This window comes from Tetrao urogallus (assembly GCF_951394365.1).
Source record: "Tetrao urogallus genome assembly, chromosome: 1".
In the NCBI taxonomy this organism is placed as follows: domain Eukaryota; kingdom Metazoa; phylum Chordata; class Aves; order Galliformes; family Phasianidae; genus Tetrao; species Tetrao urogallus.
In genome coordinates, this window is record NC_136813.1 from 52,326,992 (window position 1) to 52,348,312 (window position 21,321).

At 37.0% G+C, this 21,321-nt stretch overlaps 1 protein-coding gene across 2 annotated transcripts in view; it reads right to left on the minus strand.

Annotated features, from left to right (window-relative positions):
* Window positions 1–21,321, minus strand: part of NALCN (sodium leak channel, non-selective) — a gene marked incomplete at its 3' end in the record, with an annotated part of 199,096 nt that overhangs the window by 35,108 nt on the left and 142,667 nt on the right. For both annotated transcript variants that reach the window (XM_079539962.1, XM_079539961.1), the window contains 2 exons: window positions 11,059–11,195; window positions 9,663–9,804 (listed from right to left, as the gene is read on the minus strand). In XM_079539962.1, the coding sequence (XP_079396088.1) occupies window positions 9,663–9,804; window positions 11,059–11,195 (279 nt within the window). The remainder of the gene's footprint in view (window positions 1–9,662; window positions 9,805–11,058; window positions 11,196–21,321) is intronic.

The following is a 21,321-nucleotide window of genomic DNA, read 5'->3' on the forward strand; positions in this document are numbered from 1 at the left end:
CCAAAAAAGAAAATTCATGCAGGCTGTCAGCAAGGGAAGGTGCTCTGGAAAAGCAGAGCATTTGTACAGATACAGTTAGTGCCCTCCATGCCACCCAGTGGCAGCAAGTAAGACCGAAACAATAGCTTCTAACAGGCAGGGGCAGTGGCACAGCTTCTGTGGCAAGGGCTACACATATCTGCTGAGTCCTCGTTCCAGTCAGTGAGACTTATGAAGAAAACTAGCTATCAAACTCACACCTGAAGCTGTACAGCCTTGGGCTTTAACCATGGTCGGAGCATACTTGATGGTTCTAGGTTTAGGTGCTGTTCTGAACGTTTATCACCATGTCCACCTGTGCACCGTGACAGAGTTTAGGCTGCCAGGTATCCAGCTGTTTAATCCGGGTGTACAGCTTTTAAAGATGATTGCTTCTTAGGACTTAGGAGTTCTTGTTTCAGTGGAATACCACTGAATTTATCTTAAATTTAAAATATCCAGTAGCAGCAATTGTGAGAATCCTTCTTTGTTTTTTGGCTCAAAGCTTGCTTCTTGAGGTATCTCTTGTGATAAGACTTGATTGATTTGTTGAGGATGCAAGTGATGGGTGCTTCTGTGTGACAATCGACATCATGTTGGGAACATTTAAAAGCCCCTTCCTCCAGAGCTGCTTCCCTCCGGAAGAGAGTGCTCAGGAGTATTTACTGGTGGAAGATCTGGCCTGTGACTAAACAGCTCCAGCTAGGTATGGGAAAACTGGGGAATGATACCATCGTGTCCTGTGAAAAACAGGATGCAGATGGAGAGTCCTGCTCCCTAATATCTTCTGGCAAGGCCTGGAAGGTGGGAATAAAGGAGTTTCTGCTGAGATCCCAGAGCCAGAAGCTGCCGCTCCAAGGAGAGCTGACTCAACCACTTTGGGTTTGAGCTGTCACTCCAAAGACAGCTGACTCGACCACTTTGAAACTATTGAAAAGGGGCCATCATCGCCATGGTCACATCGCCATCAACAGAACACTGCCCAATGACCCACCACTACTGAAGATCAGTGACTGAACTACGAACCACACTGGATCCATGGTGGTGACTATCTCCCTCTTGCTTCCTACAAAGACTCCTTGCTTCTTCTTTTCCATCTTTTCTATCGCCCTCCTTCCCTTCCCCATTACTCTAATTCATAATATTGTCCATCCTCCCCTTCCCCGTCTCCCTAATTAAGATGTGTAATAAACTGGCCGGACCAAGATTTGAATCGTTGTTTCTTAATCTTTTGCAGGGTATACAGATATTAAAAGAACCTCCTCTCCCTCCTATAAATTGAAGTGAGACAGCAATACAAAATAGTTTTTTAGATGTGTACATACAATCAACATTTCATGCTTAAAAGTACCAGCCATCAAATATCAATATGCATATGTCAAAATCAAAGATTACTACAGATTTTTAAATGTGTCTGCATTAGATAAAACAACCAGACTGTTTCCTGTTTAATTTTTCAAATTTGCATAGCACACCAGGCAAATGCAATGGAAACTGCAGAAATAGAAAATGAGGTTGGTTATCAGTGTGTTATTTAATAATGTCTAGATACTGCATGGAGAAGGAGGCTGGCAATTAAAAACTTGTGATACCTGCTGAGTTTTTGACTGCTGTAGAGGAAATTGCTGGCAGTTTTAATTCAGAAAAGACATTACTTGATTAGATGATACAGAATTACTGTATATAATCTACTGTATACCGTATATAATCTACTGAGGTTATTTTAGTGCCTCCTTCTTTAGCCTGCTGTTTTTTTTTAGCATACATTGTGATGTGCTATGAGGGCATCCTCAAATGTACTGCTATTCATATACATTTATTTATTTATACAGGCCGTAAGTACACTTAGAGCAGAAATAACAGGGCCATATAACGTTCTGCTATAGAGCAATATTTTCTTAGCATAAGACACTGTCCTGAGATCTAACAGCATCCATTAGCCTTTCATATATTTTCAGAGTTTCTTGGACTTACAAAGGAACAGCTGTGACAGGTCAGTAAGGTACCAGTAATACTTCCTGGATGAAATGATTTTCGATGGAAAACATGTGCTTCCATAATACCATGAATAAAACATCTCTTGATTTCCACATTCCTTTCAGTTTATTTATACAACCATGCCCGTGGACACAGAATTAGGAAATCTGCATGTACTGCCTCTTCAACAAATACTAGCACCCTTCATTGCTGCTGTTGGTAGGAAAGACTTTGGGAAGACAGAATGACTCAGTCCTGTCAGTGTGAACCTGATCTGAATTCTGTATTCCCATATAGTTCAGTTTGTCCAAAGTGACAGGGACAAAGCAGTGAACCGCTGTATCCTCTGTAAAGGCAGCTAAATCACTGGCTATTGTTGCTCTGCAAGTGCCACCCGCTGCTTTGGAAAGGTACTGCAGACCTGTGAAATGAAAATCTTTAGTAGTATGCTTAAAAATTCCAGAGAGAATTATTTGCATGAGATTTAAGGAAAGAATCACAGAACAGTGTCTTTGCTAGATGACAAATTAGGATCAGTTCCATAACCAAAGTGTACTGGCACAGCAGCGCTGACTTCAGGGGGATCTGTAACAACTCATAACAGTTTAGGTATGTCTCACTTGTTCTAAGTTTTGAGAAATGCCATTTATTGTCAAACTTTCGATATATTTTTCTAGTGATGTGTTTGTGGTGTATAAACTGCAGCAAGCTCTGCACAAAGCAATTGTTTTCAAATTGAATTTGACATAGAATTTTGTCTTATCAACAGGTTAAATTATGTTAAAGTGTGTGATGACATAGCATAAAATTTTTGTATAGTTGCAGAGTTGGCAGGAGAGACAAACCAGTATTGGTGGGTGTTCTGCAGCAAAAGGTGAGACAAACTCACAAGAAAATAATGAGATACAGATGCCTGACAAGTGTAGCCAATAATGACCAAAAAAAAAAAAAAAAACCCAAAAAAACACAATAGATTTTTCGAAGGCAATCTCTTAAGTGTTATACGAACATGAGGATTTTAGTGTAGTGCTCTTAATAGCAATAATTTATAAACAACTTTTAGATTGTATGTGAATACTCTTCTGAATCATGCCAGAAATTCCAAGCAAGGGGAAAAAATAATCTAAAGCCTCTGTTTCAGTTTGCAATTTGCTCAATGCCTATTGATGATTTATGCAGGCTTGCTGAATGAACAGATTAAGTATTATATCATTGTTTAAACATGTACATTTTCAAGGGTATATATGAGGAGACAGTGCAATAAGTGAAATTTTAGAGTTATATTTAAGAGACAGTGAGGAAATAATGTTTATTTGTGCAGAATCTGTTCAATACTTGAGCATTCCATTAAATACAAGATATATTTGGCCCAAAAGAGTTTGCTGTGTAGCCTCCCAAATGCAGGCATAATTATTTTTTCATTTTTTCAAGATATCCTGTTTATGCATCTTTGGCTTGCAGATACCAGACTCTATCAAAACAAATGTGACAGAAAACTAAGAAGTTATGAAAAGCAAACTACAAAACTGGAAATTGTTGACAAGCACCTAACAAAATTTTCAAGAGAACTGATGTAGGATAAATGTCTAAATCACAAGGAAATCAGTGGGCAATTTCTAAAGGTCTTTTGAAAACTTTGCTTAATGCTTGTAGAATCATAAAGGATGCGAGGAACCTCTAGAGATCCATTTCCCCCACTCAAAGTAGAACTAACTTTCAACTTTGAAAATCTGCCCTTCAGCACGGCTGTTCTTTATAAGAAACAGGCTCACAAAACAGTCATGAAAGTGGTCTACCATTAGATGAGTGCAACAAGGAATCAATTATTGTCTCTTTTGATCAGATGTCTGGAAGAAGTGGGCATAATCTCCTTAACTCTCTAGAGTCACTGACCTGAAATAGACTTCATTCCTTTTGTAGATCTTGTTGGCTGCCTGGAAAGCCAAGCTATTCTAATTAGCTGATTATTGGTCTGGAAAATCTACATGGCCCTTCATAACCAGGGATCTTTTTCAGTAAAGTCTGAAAATGTGGACAAAGCTAATACCAGCAAAGTTATAAATCCCCTCAAAAATTAAGGCGGATGCTAATAGTTCATCTCAAACAAACACATGGAAGCTCCAGGGAAGAAGAGTCCCTCCCTTCAAGTCCCTTGACTTTACTTTGAGTAAATATTGTAAAGAGGGGGCTCATGGCAGCCAACAGAAGGATGGACTCCTGACCAACCTATTATGGAGACATGATACAGTCTGCAGGATGAACAGCAGTAGAGCAAGAGGCTCCACTCCAGGTGTTATTTTCAGAGCAGGCCTCGTAATACAGGAGCTGTAACAATTTTGCCATGTCTGAATTTTAGTCGATTGAAGAAACAAGAGGAGTATGATCAGTCCCTTGTGTTTTAAGGCATCTTGTATCAAACCTTCAATCTGTAAATGCAGATCTGATGAAATAGAAAGACAGTAACTGATAGAAGTGACAAATCATGGCACACTGAAAATGGCAAAGAATGCAGTTCCCAGTTACCTTTGTCTCCGAATGTAACTGAGAATTGGGCAGAATTCTTAGCACACTATATAGAGGAAAGAGTGACAAAGCAATTTAAAATCACCAGTAGCCTGAGACAGACCATAACAAGAGCAGTGCCTTATTATTGCAGTTCTACCTTCTCTGCTCTGAAATATGGTCAGAAAATAAAATATTACAGGATGAAGTGTGAAAACACTTTATGAGAATACAGTTTACAAATTTGTCTTTTCACGTAAGTTATTATATATTATTGTGTATATTATTTATATTATAATTATATTACTATATTTTATTATTTATTTTATATTTATAGTATATTATATATATAATATTTATATATACATTATTTTATATTATTATTTTATGTTATTATTTAGATACGAGCATTGTTATTTATCTGCTTAAACTGAAAAAAAAGCCAACAACCCAGATCTCTAAAAGATGCAAAGTAGACAAAGTATCCTAATTAATTTTCAGAAAACCTGAAATGCATCATGGTGTTTCCATATATTAACCTCATTAGAAAGATCTCAGTAAGAACAGACATGAACAAAAATAATCTCCTTTGAAAATCAAGCTGTAATAATCAAGAAATAATGGATTCACAAGCCATTCTTGTTCTATCAGGTAGATGGTTTTAATGGCTCTTCTGAACATTCTATCTAAATAGCTTTTGGCAATATCCTGCAGATGACATAAGTAGGTAAGACTGAAGAACTTGTCTAGGCTTAATTAACAAGAGATGTAAGGACAGTGACGTTGTGGACAGAGATCTACTTAGATACTCAGAGAGAGGAGACTAGGGTACAGTTTGATTTTTGATGATATTTATTCACAAAGTTTTGCAAAAAATACCTGAGAAAAAAATAGTCTTAATGTTTACATATCTCTACCCTTTTCTGCTTGGAATTCATGTGCAATTTCAATTTATTAGCTTCTGTTATATTCAGAATTAAGGAGATATGGTTATTTTTTTCAAATCACATAGCTAACAAAATAATCAGAAACATGGCAAAATTCTATCGTACTTTTTGTGTACAAGTTCTGATTTGCACAATAGAACATGGAAAGAAAAGTTCAGAAGAGGCTGATAAACCTTGAACATGAGTTTATGACAAGAAATGCCAATTCACTTCAGAAAATGACCGTTCATGGATAAATATTCTATCCTAGTTTCTCTTCTTAGAATTAAAAATAAGAATACAGTCTATAAGAGTGTCTTTGTGCCTGATGATTTTCTAAAAGGTATCTTAGGACATTCTGTTTTCAGTACCAAAAGGTTTTTCAGCTCCTACAATTACAAACAACTTCTGCAAAGAAAAACCCTTTCAGAATATCCTTGGAATGGAAGTAGTTATTTTTGCAAGAAACAGAATAGTTAATGAAAGAAGCTGAGAGCAGACCTGAAGACATGCTGGAACAAAATACCACATTAAGTAAAAACAGTAAGAAGAGATTGCATGTCTCAGCAGCTCAGAAATGGAGTATGCATGATGCTAAACAACATGCATCAAAAGTTGTGGTCAATCTTATGTGTTGAATGTGTATTGAAAATAATAACCAGATAAAATCATGAACATTCCCTGAGGTGCTGAAAACAGATTTCTACATAAACCAAGGGGAGTTGATCTCCAAGGAGGTACTCTGACCCTTCCAGGATGAGGCATATAATCGGGTTGACGTTTGTGTCCCATCCCATCTAACTTTAACAGATATCAGATAACAGCAGGATCATATCTGGGAATGAAGCCAAACAGACACATGCAAAAAACCACAACCACCAGGTGCAAAGCTCAGCAGCCCACCTGCTAAGTAACACAGGTCATCATGAACACATCACCTCAGTGCCCTGTTCTGCATGCCGACTCCCCAAAGAATGCAGAACCCAGTACGAGGTCTGCTGCTTAATATTCATAGTCCTTCATGGTAATAGCTGTGGCTACCTTCAAGATCAGCATTCTCTTTTTGGCTATCACCTCCCATCATACAGCTGCTGCTATAACTAGGAAATCAACGGGAGAGGCATATGGTGTGGGAGGCTGAGCTTCCACAAGAGCTAGACCTTAATTACGGATCTTGTTCCCAAAGGAAAAATGGAATGGCTATGAACTTCACTGCTTGTAGAACTAAAAGCAAAACTCATACAAGTGAAAGGAAACACAGTGGTAAAGGAGACAGAAAAAAAAAATATTTGCTACTGTCTAATTAATCTTAAAAATGAAGAAATAAAGAGACCAACTTGTTTATACTATTTCATCTAAATGAGAAGTGAAAGTCTGAGCAGTAAACTGTGTGGATATATTGAAAACCCTTTTGTTTTGTTTTGCAATTCACTCCTGCTGTGCCACAGCTGTAAACATGCACATGGGTATATCTACATAACAAGCCATAGGCATTTTCAAAGTTCATCTCATGAGCCTGTCAGTTTTGAATTATGATTTAACAGTGAGTGATGTGCTGTGTTGTGTGATCAAAGATAAGTAACTAATTTGGGAGCATCCTCTCAGCAACAATTTTTAGAATGGCTTGCTAGAAGATGTATGTCTCTTAAGAAAGCACTCTGATGTGTTTCTTCTTTCCTTTGATTCTAGCCTTGAAGTTAATAGCTCAAGGCCAATGCTCTACTACCACAGCTGAATTTTATTAGACACCTGATTTCTTGTAAATCTTATAGCTTGTTTGTTTTCTGCCCCCTGAATCTTGCTGCAAATAGTCTTCAGGCTCACTTCTAAGAGCCATCACAGTGAGATGTCTTTATTTTCTGTCAATTTCCTTTCGTCTCATCTTCCCACACCAAAAAATCACTTGTGAACACATATTTCAACTTGATCTCTTGCCCAAGAACTCACGGAAATATTGGTTAGATAAGAAATTTCCCAGTGTGTTGTGAGTAGTTTTCATAGTTCCCTCTGTCTCTGTAAAGCTACCTTTCTGCCATAACTACAAGGTTCATGTGATATCATAATTTTTTTTTTTTTTAAAAAAAAGGAGCACCACAAAGGAAGGAAAGAGTCAAATCTGCCAGCAGAATCCCACGTTTTGGTTCCATTCTATTTTTTTCTATCAACTACAATGCAAAAGAGATGTGAAAAGTTTCTGAAGCTATCACATTGTTATCTGGAGGAGTGGAAATGCATCCTGCTATGCACTAATACCTGTAAAATGTTTGGTCAAGTTTCCTTTTGTTTTACAAAGCAAAGTCAGGTATACATGCAAGGTCTACATTTAAATACAACCAGTCATTCCAGGCTTGTTTTAAGGATATTTTTAAGAAGATTTGTGCATACAAAAGTGAGGTTGCCTTGGCAACTGTAACTATAGAAAGCCAGAGTAATTACTTTCATAAAATCCTACATAGTGCTTACTCCCTCTTAATAGGAATGTGCAAATACTTTACATTTAGCTACATTTGTCGAAAATATTACTCATAATTGATTCTACCTTTGAGACATAGAAAATCCACAAGTACATGCTTAAAGCAGGTTAAATAGTCCAAAAACAATTTGCAAAAACTTATTTCAATTCAAAATGTAAAGTCAGATCAGTCATATTTGCTCTTGGAGCGAAGGGAAAAGAGCATACTCTTCTATTTTCATATTGCAAAATCTCATTCAATAAACTCTGCCATTTATTCAGCTATCTTAAAACACAACCAGAAAGGACTAACTTTTGTGAACAGCAATGAGACAAAGTTAAGACTACAATTCAAACAGACCTACTAAATCATTGCACAGCTCTGCACTGCACACTGTGGACCTATGTATGTGGTTGGAACATACTTAAGCTCTCTCTCACTCATCTCTTCATTACATGAAATAAATATTACTGATTTCCCTGGCACAGTGTTTGAGGTCCATCCTTAATAATATTTGGCATAGTTCTGCTGACCCATAGGATTATCAGTTAATAACTTATCTGATAACTCTTCTGTGCTTGTTAGATTAGATGGTGTACATACAGGCTTGATCTTATCCCATAGCATTCTTTGTTTGATGAACAACACTGCACCACAGACCTTTCTCTCAGGCTGTCCTGTTCAGCTTTGGTTTAATGATGCCATTGACTACATCCTTCTACAGGAAGGAGTTCTTGCATTGCAGTAGGCATGAAAATTAACAGTAGTTTGTAAATTGTCTCTTGACATTCATTAGCAGAAGAGTATTACTTTCCATTGTCTACTTTCTGCCTGCTACCCTGAATTCTAGTTGCAAACCTCCTACTACGAAAGCCAAATACATTGCACAACCACGTGTCCTCTTTCCTTTCCTCGCTTGTGACTCTCTGTAATTCTTAAACTGTACTTCCAAACCTCTTGTCAGTCTTCAAACATGATTTGAGCACCCCATTATCAGTTATGAAAATACTTACACACATCACTAATTAGTTATATAATTTTACAAGTGATCAAGAACTGATATCAGTGTAGATGCCACTAGAAATCTCGGAAACCAGTATCTTCCACAACACACATGGAGTGCTTTTCTGACTCTGTAGTTACATATGGTGCCAGAAGTCACAAACATTTACTCATGCAGAGCACCACAGTCATCATAATTCCAAGCAATCCTGGTATTTTTCAAATTCAGTCATCTATGCCAGTCCACCTGGGAGACTATCAGCATTTAACACAATGAGTCTCAAATGCACACGTTCAGCATCTGTTTTCTAATGACTCCTAAACCTATCTACATAGATGTAAATGTCCTCTAAGTAGCTAGAATAATTCTTAGATTTTTACTTATCTCCACTGATTACAATCAACCTTGCTTCAGTGACTGAGTTTTCAATGCTTCAAAAGTAGCAAGCCAATCACACATTCACTGTGGTATTCACAGGCTTTTAATTTTCTACTAGCTTCTCATTATTAACAGCAAGACTAAAAAAAATGTAGGCACATAAGATGGATTAGTTGAACAAAACTATGTACCACAGTCTGAGTTTTTAAGCTAAAGGAGAGAGGAAAATTTAAACCAAGTGAGGAACTGCTGTGATGCCTGCTTTAGGCTATCAAAGTTAAACATAACCTTTTATTTTGCGTTCACTTGTATTTGCTTTTATGTAATTTGACAAACTGTGTAATCTGAGATCTTTCTTCACAATACTCAAGGGAAGACCTATAGTGCTGAATACTCTTGAATTACCTTTTGATCAATATATTTGTTTTCCTCAATTGCTGATCTTTTAGAGTGGTCACAGGATGAAGATGATGCTGAAGGAAGTCTTCGCAGCAGACAGCTGGTGTCTTGTTGCTGGCGATCAATAAACTGCTTCATGAAACTTTCCCTTGTGAACAAACAGAAGATACTGATGGATTAAAGACCCCAGAAAAGTTAATATTTGGTTTTCTTTATAGTATGTCACAACACATTAGTGCCAAGGTGAGCAATAAGGAAAAGGTATGCTAAACTGTAGATGTATAAATGGACAGAGTACAGAAAAAACAACTGATAAAACATAAATTTAGTTATTAAATCTGTAGCTGAATTAAGAAGTAGATGGCTTGCATGTAGCTTCAAAGAAAACAGTTTAATTCCTTTTAAAAATAATTATGAGAATTTTGACTACTTATTTGCTAATTAAAGTGCTAAATATTTAAAGTGCCTTTTGCAGTTTTTGGCTCTTCTGAGCTCATTACACTGTGAGTTGTTGCTGCAATATAAATCAAATGCTGATATAACCCAAAAGAAACATACTTCCTGCAAGAAATTCTTTCTTCAAGACTTCAAACAACATCTGTTCATGTAACTGCTCAGAATGCCAGTATTAAGGCACTTCAGCAATTCTGTGCCTCACATATGCCACGTTTAAAATGCAGAATTATATGTTTACAACAAACGTACATTCATCTTGCTGTCTTCTAAGTTTAGCGGTAGCTTAGTAGTAGTTACAATTTTCAGTGTTGACTATATCATAACTAATTTTGTCTGGAGTTTCACGTAGTAGAATAGCTTCAGATTCAAAGATCTGTTTTGCTGCAGATTTGAGGCAGCAGCCCTAAGATTTCTGTAATCCTTCTTAGGATTTTGTCAAGAAGAATGAATGGCATTATTAACTGATGGTCTAGAAGCCAACTGTGAAGTGAGTTTTGCAGGAAAGTGGTAACAGCAGTAGTCCAAAGAGGGGACAAGGTCATCACAATGTAACTGCTGTTTGATGATCTGTGCTATCCACTGTTCATGATTTGCTGTCAGTTGATCTCATCTTTAAAAAGTCAGTAAGAACTGATTAGACTGTAGCTTGTCTGCTAAGAACCTAAACCTGGAATGGGAGTGGAATGACAACAGTGTACTTTTCAATTATATTTTATTTGTGTTGGTTCCAGTCGATCTAGTTCCTTTCATTAATATGTTATAATGAGAGATAGGATATTTTTCAGGTAAAAATAAAATGTCAGCTCCTTTCTACTTCAATATTAATTTTGCTTTACTTTGATTGTCTGTTAGCTGCTTACTCCATAGGCAAAACAGTTAAGTGTTGTTGGTGTTATGTGACACCAGACAGGCTAATAGTGTATTACCAATGGAAATATTTCAATACCTTATTTTTGGAACGGTGAAATCTGAAGGAAGCTTGGAGATTTTCACCATTTGTGGCCTGTTTGGAAATTTTTCAAAGATGCGTAGACGTAAGGGAAGCTTCTCCTTTGTATCTGCATTTGCTTCACTTTGCTTTAGCTATTAAAAAAAAAAAAAAAAAAAGTTGCTCTGTGATATTGCAGCTTTGTTTTTCAGAATTTGAATAATTGCAATCACTTAAAGAAACAGAAGATGGCAGCAAAGAACTACAGAGGGTACATTTCCAGCTCAGGAGTATATTAGTCTGTTTGTGCTAGAAACTGACAAATACTGAACAATACCATGCCTTTAGCTGAAAATAAAAAAATAGGAGGAATGCTAACAATTTTACTTTTAAAATACAAAACATATTAGTGCTCTATTCAATATGCTTATTCTTGTGTTTCCTTCCTTCACTTTATGAAGGAAATAAACATCCATGTTCTTTTCTTATTAGTCACATTTTTCTGTATGTATTGACAGCCCTAAAATATTAAAATAGAATGTTTTGTAAAGAGAGGAATTATAAAGGAATCCAGACCTCAGAATAAGGAAATAACAGGAAAATTGTACTTATGTGAGCATTAAAAGTAATAAAAAGGACTCAAAAGAATGCAGTTCTCACAAGGAGCTGCACCAAATCAAATGATGAATGTTGAATTTGTAAACATCCAAAAATGGTTGCGCCATGGACTGCCACACATCTAAGTACTGAAAAGGCAGTAAAAACAGTACATGGACAGATAATGGATACATCTAATGATATAAGATTAAAGAAATTTGATATGGACATGTGATTCCTGAATTCTGATTACTAAGTGTATCAATCCTGAGCATGTAGCAACTCAATTTGTGTAATCACAACAAAATACCAATCAGAAGGATTCTATGAAACACATTCATTTTAACATTTAGCATTAAATGGGAAATTAAACATTTAATTTCTATCCTCTGTGTATTCAAGCACTGTGTACCATTTCCGTAATCACATCTGATTGATATTATTTAGTTGCAAAGTTCAGTCCTCCTTCCCACACCAGTTTATGTGCACGAGCCTGGGCACATGTATTTTAAAAGTTCTGTGCAGTCAACACCTGCAGGGAATACTGCTGGCAGGTACCAGCTATAGATTTTTACAAAGGTGAATGGAAGTCGAATGGAGCATTTGCACTGCCTTAAGCAGTGCATGCTTCCACAGCATGACACAGAAGAACTGCGCTGCTGCACTGTTATGCTATCAGCAACATCCCCACTTCCAGCCATAGGACAGCTTAAACTGGAAATCGATTCATATCCGGTTGGATACAAGTTGTCATGTGGACTGGAAACTGTTTGAAAGGCTACGAACAAAGACTAATGATTAATGGTAAAGTACCGAATCAGAAGAGAGGGGGAATGTTGCATAAATCTGTATTATGTCCAGTCCTATTTAATGGCTTCCTTAATGATCCTTTAGAAGAAGAAATTATGACATTAATGAAATTCACTTGATCTTAAAATGTGACGGCTGCAAATACTGCAGTGAACCAAAAAGAGAGACAGAAATAGAAGTAGAGGCAGAAGATAATAAAGACTGAAAATAATTCTAGAGCAAGAATAAGAGCAGAAGATATACCAGAACTTCTACTTCAATACAGCATCAAAAAGGCAATTTGGGCACCACTTACATTACCAGACTAAGGCTATGTTTGCAATCAATTTCTCTTGTTTAGATATAGTCTTAAAAATGGCTCAGAAATCTGCAGCTCTATGCTGCTACGAGGAGCCTATTCCAGGGTGTGCTTTCAATTCTAAATGCCATTTCATTGTCTCACACTGAAAAGCCAAAACAGTGGAGAGACACGAAAACAAGGGAAGAGTTACAGAAACAAGTGGGGCAGAGGTGAAGAAATGAGTGAAAGACTAAAGGGGGCCAACGTTAAAATTTCAACAACCATAACTGATAGTAAAACAAAAGGAGGAGATTTAAAATAATGGAAGATTATCTGAAAACAGAATATTTGTAACGGAGTACCCCAAACATAGGAATGGAATTTGTAATGGAGTACCCCAAAGCAAGGATGGAATTAAGAAAGGGAATTTTTAGGCTGAGAATAAAAATTGATATCCTTGCAGGAAAATCTATTAGTGTTCAGAGAGATCTCTGGAGGGAAATGCCTCATCATTTCATTCACACAAGACAGAACCCTTTGAATGCCAGAGTATCAGGAAAATGAATTGGATAATCTGCCAGGACTCTTCTGCAACATTATAGTGTTGAAAATCTTTGAGAAGGGGAAAGTTTTAGAGGAAAAAGAGGGGTTTGAGTATCTGCTAGTTTGCTTTTAGTAATAAATCATTGTACAAACAGGTAGGTTTAGGCATGGATTTATTATGTCTCTTGAAGCTATGGACTCCCATTTACAAAAGTCAGAGTACGCAAGATAGAGAGCTTATGATAGATTGCGGTGCTGCCTAAAGTCTCAGTACAGAACAGATCAAAGACAGCTTGGAAACAGGGAACTGCATAGCTAAAGTGACAAGCAAGGGAATAGTAATACCCCCACCCAACCAGGAGAATGATCCAAGATAGGCTTATTATCTAGGTTATTTTAAAATAACCTAAAGACAAAGCATTACTACAGAATCTCTCCAATTACACATGCTGTGATAATATTACATATTGGGGACCGTGAAGAATATAGCTTCCCTGAGTTCTTCTCTACACATTTAGGGTGTAATTGTTGCTCTGCATGACATACATCCCATTTTATATTGCTGCTTAAATCCTTCACATTTGAACCTTCTTTAACACGTAACACATTTTTAAAGATAAAAAATGAAGCTGAAATGTAGTGATGATGGTGCAGAATTTTTTTAGCAACATCTAAATCCAAAATAAAACTTCAGAACTCAGGACATTTTCTCTATGATTTTTATTTTATTATTATTATTATTATTACTATTGACAAGGAAATGGCTTGATGTGCTATGCTGGTCTCTTGGTCTCCAGCTCCAAATAGCCTACTGGGAACAGTTCACTGCTCACTATTTGGTTAGCCCAGTTCCATAGAAGGAATTTATGTCTATTTCCACTATTTTCATGGTTCTTAAGTTTATATGGTCAAATTTAGTGGCACAATATATACAGTACTGCTGTCTACTCTGAGCCAAGATCAGAAGAACTTATCAAAATGTGGTGGAGAGTAAAGGGGAGGAAATCTTAATGTGGGATTCCAGTGGTTCATAGTATCTTGAACAATGCATTCAGATACAAGTTCATGGCACCAAGAACTCTAGATCTGGTTCACACAGTTGCTACAGATAAATACAAAGGACAGCTGTAACAAGGCAAACTTTCTGGTGATATTTACATCTTTTTTCAGAATGACATTATGGCTATGCTTCCATTTGGCTCAAAACAATTTGAAGTGAGTTCCCCCAACCATCTGTATTTGCTGCTTGGTGATTTAGTTTAGGAAGATGTATTGGTAAGCAAAACAGATTGTTTTTGGAGGAAACCCATAAGCAGTTGTCCTAAGTACATACAGTAGTATGAATGGTGGTGAAAGTGGAAGAAGAGAGTGGCAAGGGCAATAAAAGGGGCAGCAGGTAATGACTACTGGAAAAAGGGGCAGGGTCAGCTTCTTAACGTATATGCACACTGGTGGTGGTCAGACATCTGAATCAGGATGGCCAGCAAAGCAATCACTGCCCTATTGGAGATAACAGTCCTCCCAGCAGGAAGCTGGCATCTCCCATAGAATCACACTGCCCTGGCCAGGCCAACAGAGATGCCAAACAAGGCCATTCACAAACACACCATCTACATCAACTACAAAAGCTCTCTCATCTATGTTTTAGAAATGATAGTGTGAAATTTAAGAAAATTGAAATATGTGCTATATTTGAGTACTTCAGCCACACATTGCTACGAAGAACCTGAAGAAATCAATAAAAAATTAAATGGTGGATCTCAGTCTTTTCTATCTTAAAACATTGTAGTACTATCATCTCACAGATCTTAATCACAGACAGTGTCAATAGGGCGAAAGTAACAATTCTTCTCAAGCATGTATTGTGACTTCCCTGATAGACAGGAGCTAACAGCTTAGGTCATAGAAGAGCTCTGGGGTCAGGTAATGTGAGCATGATGACTTGAACAGTTCAAAGAGCTAACTGAGGTATCTGTTCATATCACCAATTTGCATTTAAAGACAGAAACATCCTTGAAAGTAATGTTCTTGGCAAGGCAAACTGAAAGCTCAAATTTAACACAGTTATTGAGTTTCTAGGACATTGACACATTGGTGAGAACATGCCAGAGGAAAAACAGAGTTAATCATATCCCAGGGGATGAGACCTATCCTTCCTAACATTTTTGTTGTTGTTGTTGCTCTCTGTTCATTTAATTATGATTGAAAGAAGAGCTAGCAACATGCAATTTGTAAAGAATGAAAGATTCACTTTTCCTGCAGTCTGTGAAATTCACTGAAATGCTGCGTAAATATTTCAATGAAATTAAATGATTATGAAAAATGTAATGTTTAGTGTAATTGCTCAAACTCTTACATTTGAGTTGACAGTTTTCATAACAAGTTGAGATCAATCATGTCCAAAATTAAAATCTTGTACTACCAATGTACATACAGTTTATTTAGGAAATGGCCAGCTGCCCAGAGTAATTTCATGGTGAGTGTGCAAAGTTCAAACCACTGGAGAAAGTTCAGGGGGTCTCACTGCAGGATAGTTTTAAATTAATATTGTCTGGTACATTACAGTGTGCTGCTATATACTAACATTTTTTTCACTGGAAATCTTCCTTAGGGCTTGTATTTGAAGAATAAAGTGATGATATCATAACTGTGCTACCCTCTTGACAGGGTGCACTACATGGCCCTGCATGCATACCATGCTTTGAGCATGATACAGATAGATGACACGGCAAACTGATACGAGCATTTATTCAGCAGTAGTCCAGATCTTTTTTTCTTATCCAAATTATCATACTTGCCATGATCTCTGATTTGCCAATAGCAACTTTGAACAAAGTTCAATTAACAGTAAATTACATTTAAATTAAACAAAATCAGAAAGGCTAAATAAGTGTTTTTGTTTTCACAGAATCACAGAATCACTAAGGTTTGAAAAGACCTTCAAGATCATCCAGTCCAACCATCCACCTATCACCAATAGTATTCACTAAAGTATGAAATAAAAATAGTGCTCACTAAAGTAAGAAATGCCCTTTCTATCACTAGTCTGAAGACATGGATCTGGTAAATTTTTGGACATGAATGAGAGCTGCACAAAAAGACGCATACGGGAAAACTTTCATAGCCATAATTCATTCAGCTTTGCATAAATCATAGAATCATAGAAGGGCCTGAGTTGAAAAGGACCACAATGGTCATCTAGTATCAACCCCCCTGCTATGTGCAGGGTTGCCAACCATCAGCCTGGCCTTGAATGCCTCCAGGGATGGGGCATCCACAATCTCCTTGGGCAACCTGTTCCAGTATGTCACCACCCTCTATGAGAAAAACTTCCTCCTAATATCTAACCTAAACCTCCCTTATCTGAGTTTAAAACCATTCCCCCTTGTCCTATCACTATCCACCTTCATAAACAATCATTAATAAATATATGTCAACATATTTGTACCTGTACTGGATTAAAATTTAAGATAAAGCAGCTGCTCAGTTATTACAATTTACACCTGTAACTCCATTAAAAATGAAAATGAAGCTCAATTTTATTTGAACAAACTGTTCAAAAGGATGGTAAAAAAAAAAATCTGAAAACTAAAGAATGTTGACAAAATGCAGTAGGTTGAATTTGGGTAAAAGAAACACTTTCAACAGAAAAAAAAAAATACATTATTTATGTTGTGGATATGTTATCAAGTATGTCTACAGTGCTAAATAAAAGGCTGCCAAGGGTATAACCCTCGCCTAAATTCATACTGGCTGACTTCAACCATGCTTCACAGTATTAGGCTTCTGGTTCCTTTGGGCCCTGAGACACAATTACAGTAGTTATTTCTCTATGGATTTTCCAATTTGTCAAAGCATCTGAAATAAAATTGGGTACCTTTTTGTACCCAATTCACTCAAGTAACACTCCTGTGGAAAGAAATTTGGGTTGCATAATGCCTACTTAGAGTACATGAGTTTGTCTGAAAGTTGTGAGGCTTGCTGGAAAAGTGCAACAGAATTGTCTGGCTTAGAGGTGACAAACCTGATGAAGCCTTGTCCAGGCTTTGTCTGAAAGCACTCCCTCAGGTAAAATATTCCCGCAACTTCACTAAAATATTGTCTGGGAGAAAGCCCAGGTGGACGTCCAGGACAGAGCCAGCTACGAGCTAACAGTTATGCAGCTTGCTCAGACAAGGGCTCAGAGCTGAAGGCTCCTTTATAGTCATCTTTCAGTTGAGAGTCTAGATGTACCAACCGCAAATTGTGCCCTTCGGACTCACCTAAATAAATGGGGACTTTGCAGGCAGTAAGAAATACTTCCATCTAGCAGCTGTAAAACAGAACTTAAATTGATTTTAACCACATTCTGTGGTGCTGTGGGGAATTTTCACTGAAATGTACAAAAAAAAAAAAAAAAAAAAAAAAAAAAAGATTATAGCAGTGCTAGCATTCACAGCAGAGACTTCACTGTTGATAATCAAAGGTTAAAATAAGCTAAGAAAGTTCCTGCCAGATGGAGGAACAAGATTACGCATTTATTTCTCATATATATATATTTTTTTTATAAACAGCTTTTCTGTGTCACAGGACTTACATGCTGTGCATAATATGATTTGATGCTGTGATTGCTGCTTTCCAATTGTTCATTTAAATAACTTCTTTCTCAATTTTGCGTGAAGTCTCACAAATTAGTAAGATATTGAGTAAAATTTCACAATGTGTTTTCTTAAGAATTTTCTTCCAGAAATTGTAGCTCCTATCAGTTCTTCATGAACAAATCCTGCTGAAAAGATGTGTTTGCAATTCAAATGACACAAAACTCCTCTTGCAAAACTCGGCTAAGATTTAGTCCATTTATTTAATGGAGGAGAGGAATCCTGTGTGTCACAGAGTTTCCCTTTGACAGAGATAAATAAAATGAATTTTTCAGAGCAATTACTCCATACTCTGTACACATCAACCATACGCTCATTTTTCCCCATCTTCCAGTGACAAAAATTTATTAAAAAAAAAAACAGAAAAAAACCCACAAATCAGAGGTTCTGTACAATCAGTGACCCAATTCAGTGCCCAGAAATGTGCTGACCTGACCAGATTTGTTCTTCATGCCTTTAGACTCAGGTATCTACTTTAGTTAATTATGTTCTTGATGACTGTCTCTCTTTATAGCCAAAAGAGATGAAAAGACACTTCTTGCAGGTCATTGGCTTGCTGCATCTTTCAGACATGCTTATCTTTTTCCACTGACTAAACAAAGATTTTACATCTAGTATATTCTCTGAGTCACTTGTGTGATGCCTCACACATAGGCCAAGCGCCTATGATACATTCACTTCAGTTAATTTTACTTGTCCAAAGGTGAAATATGTTGTTTAATCCTCTAGGCATTTCCTACACTTAACAGGAAGAGGTAACTTCAGGTCCTGTAGCTCATTTATACTAAGATGGAATAGCACATTGAGGAACCTTCTTCTCCAAATGTGGAGAAAGTGTCAGGCTACACCAGTAGTACACTAGTGATACACTGGAGTATGAATTCACGAACTGGAAATAGATTATCCATATTCTTACACTGTTAGTAAGGCTGCTGGCAAAGTTCTGGCCTGACAAGCTATCACTCTCCTTGATGAGCACATTTCTGAGCACAGTTTGGGGTTTATCATCACTGGAAATATTCTCAGTATCTGGTCAGAAGACTTCCTGTTTAAGTGGTAGGCAGTTTCAGAAAGGGAAAATAATTCTCTTGCTGCATGGAAAAGCCATGCTGTGCCAGCCAGTATCCTTTAAGGACAGAGACCAGATTCTAAACAGCTCTCTCTCTTCATATAGCTAGATTGAATAATCAGCTTAGAGAAGAATCTCTAGCTTAGACAACCTAAAAATTAGTTTATCACAGAATCATAGAAGTTTCTGAGTTGGAGGGACTTGTAAAGGTCATCTAATACAGCTCCCCTGCAGTGAACAGGGACACCACAGCTAGATCAGATTGACAAGGGCCTCAACCACCCTGACCTTGAATGTCTCCAAAGACGGGGCATTCACCACCTGTTCCTGTGCCTCACCACCCACTGTAAAAATCTTTTTACCTTATGTCCAATCTGATGGAGTAAATCTGGCCCCTATTTTAAAACAATTCAGAGATGCATACATTTTGGGATGGACAGTTTAAAAAAAGATAAAGGAAATGAAACAATATTTTGTTCTTTTAGTAACTTTTTCACATTTAGATGATGCTTTGCCACTTTCAAATTAATCATTTTTCTCTTGGATTAGCTTTTTTTGTTTCCATACGAAGGTTACTGAGTCACAGAAGAATATTCTTTTATATAAAAAAGTGCGTGACATACTCCATTTCATCAGAGGAAACTGCTTGAGACTTCACTAAAACTAGGCACCATTATTTGTTATGACTTCTATGTCTGATGAACAATAAGCAGCTAAAATATTTTCAAATGAACAAATGCAGAAGATGCACTTATTCTGTTCTTGTACGAACATAGTCATTCAATACTGACTAGACACAATGCGTAAACCTTTCAAGACGTATGCCAAAGCTAATTAAAACTTCTGTCTGGGAAGCAAAGGAAGTCACATTGCAGGAAAATTCAGAGACTTTTAAGTTTGCTCACCCATTCCAGACTCTGTACAAAGGAAGATTCGTGGTTGTAGCTTTGTAACTTACCAACCTGTAGTCAAAACACACAAATTCATCTGCCATACTGGATTCACAGAAAAATAGGGCCAGTCTGAGAAATTACAATTATAGTCAGATTTTCCAAGGTTCTCACCACAGGTAGCTAACATTTAGTTAAAAAAGAACTGAAGAGAATCAGACTGATTGTCCAAGGAAGTCATAATCTTGACCTCTTATCAGGGTACAGATGGTGAAAACCATAAAAACATGCAGAAAGGTAGTGAGGTCATAAAAGGAACAATCCGCAGTGAGTGTGCCTGTCTCTGCTCACAGTCTGACAAAAAAATGTAAGCTTGATTTAGGCCCTCTTAATATCAAAGTATAGGAAGAGTAGAATTTCATCCACACATGCAAAAGCATATGATTTGAATAGGCTGATTTATGGGGGTAGATCACCACTAAAGTGGTGTGGCCACATGGCATATCCAACTTGATGTATTCCAGAAGTCCCTTCTAACCTGCACTTATCTGTGATTCTGTTACGTGGTGACAGTTAACTGCTCCAAGACAATTCTTCAGTTGCCTTCAGTTTCACTGTTGTAAGTCTGCATCCGCCATCCCTTGATATTCTGTAGTTAAATTCAAAATATTACTACACTCTGTCAGATGCCATAAGAAGGTCATTTATGTAACTTAAATTTGAGACGTACATAGTCAACCAAGTTCTGCAATAAAATATTCTTAACACTGAGAAACTGCAACTAAAGCTGGGGAAAAAAAATAATTTCTATAAATAAAGGCAAAAATTCAGTATATACTTTTAAACACAGAAGACTTTGTCTTTGCACGTATGAGCTGCTTCTTATTTGTGGTTTTACTGTTTGAACACAGGTGGCCAGGGTTTTAATTTATTGCCATTTAAAGTATTTCTTCTGTATACAAATTTACACATAAAATCAGTTCAACCAACGCACATGCAGAGGCAAACCTGTGTGAGGCTGATGCAATTTAGTTCAGAAACCTTCAAGTCCTGACTAAATGCAAAAAAAAAGTTTGGTGAAACTGGCTGCCCTTTCTACCATGCAAGTTTCCTGATGAAATTTAAATGGGGATGAATTACTGCATTCTGACATCCTGTTTCACAGGCAATGGGGATGATTCTCTTTATGTTGTGATGATGAGTTGCTTCTTTGAGGAGCAATATACATATCTCTCTTAATTCTGAAATAGTGCTCCCACTTGTTGGATATTATGCAGGAAAAAAATGCCTGTGATTTCTCATCCTCTGTCACGTTTTTAAGAGTGTCTGATTTGTTTTTGAGAGTCTGCAAAGAGAAGTTGTCTGAATCATAAAAAGAAGATAAGTGACTTACAATCAGGAACCCAAAAATCTCAAGAAAAAAAATGTAATCAATTCATTCTTCTGCATAGCTAG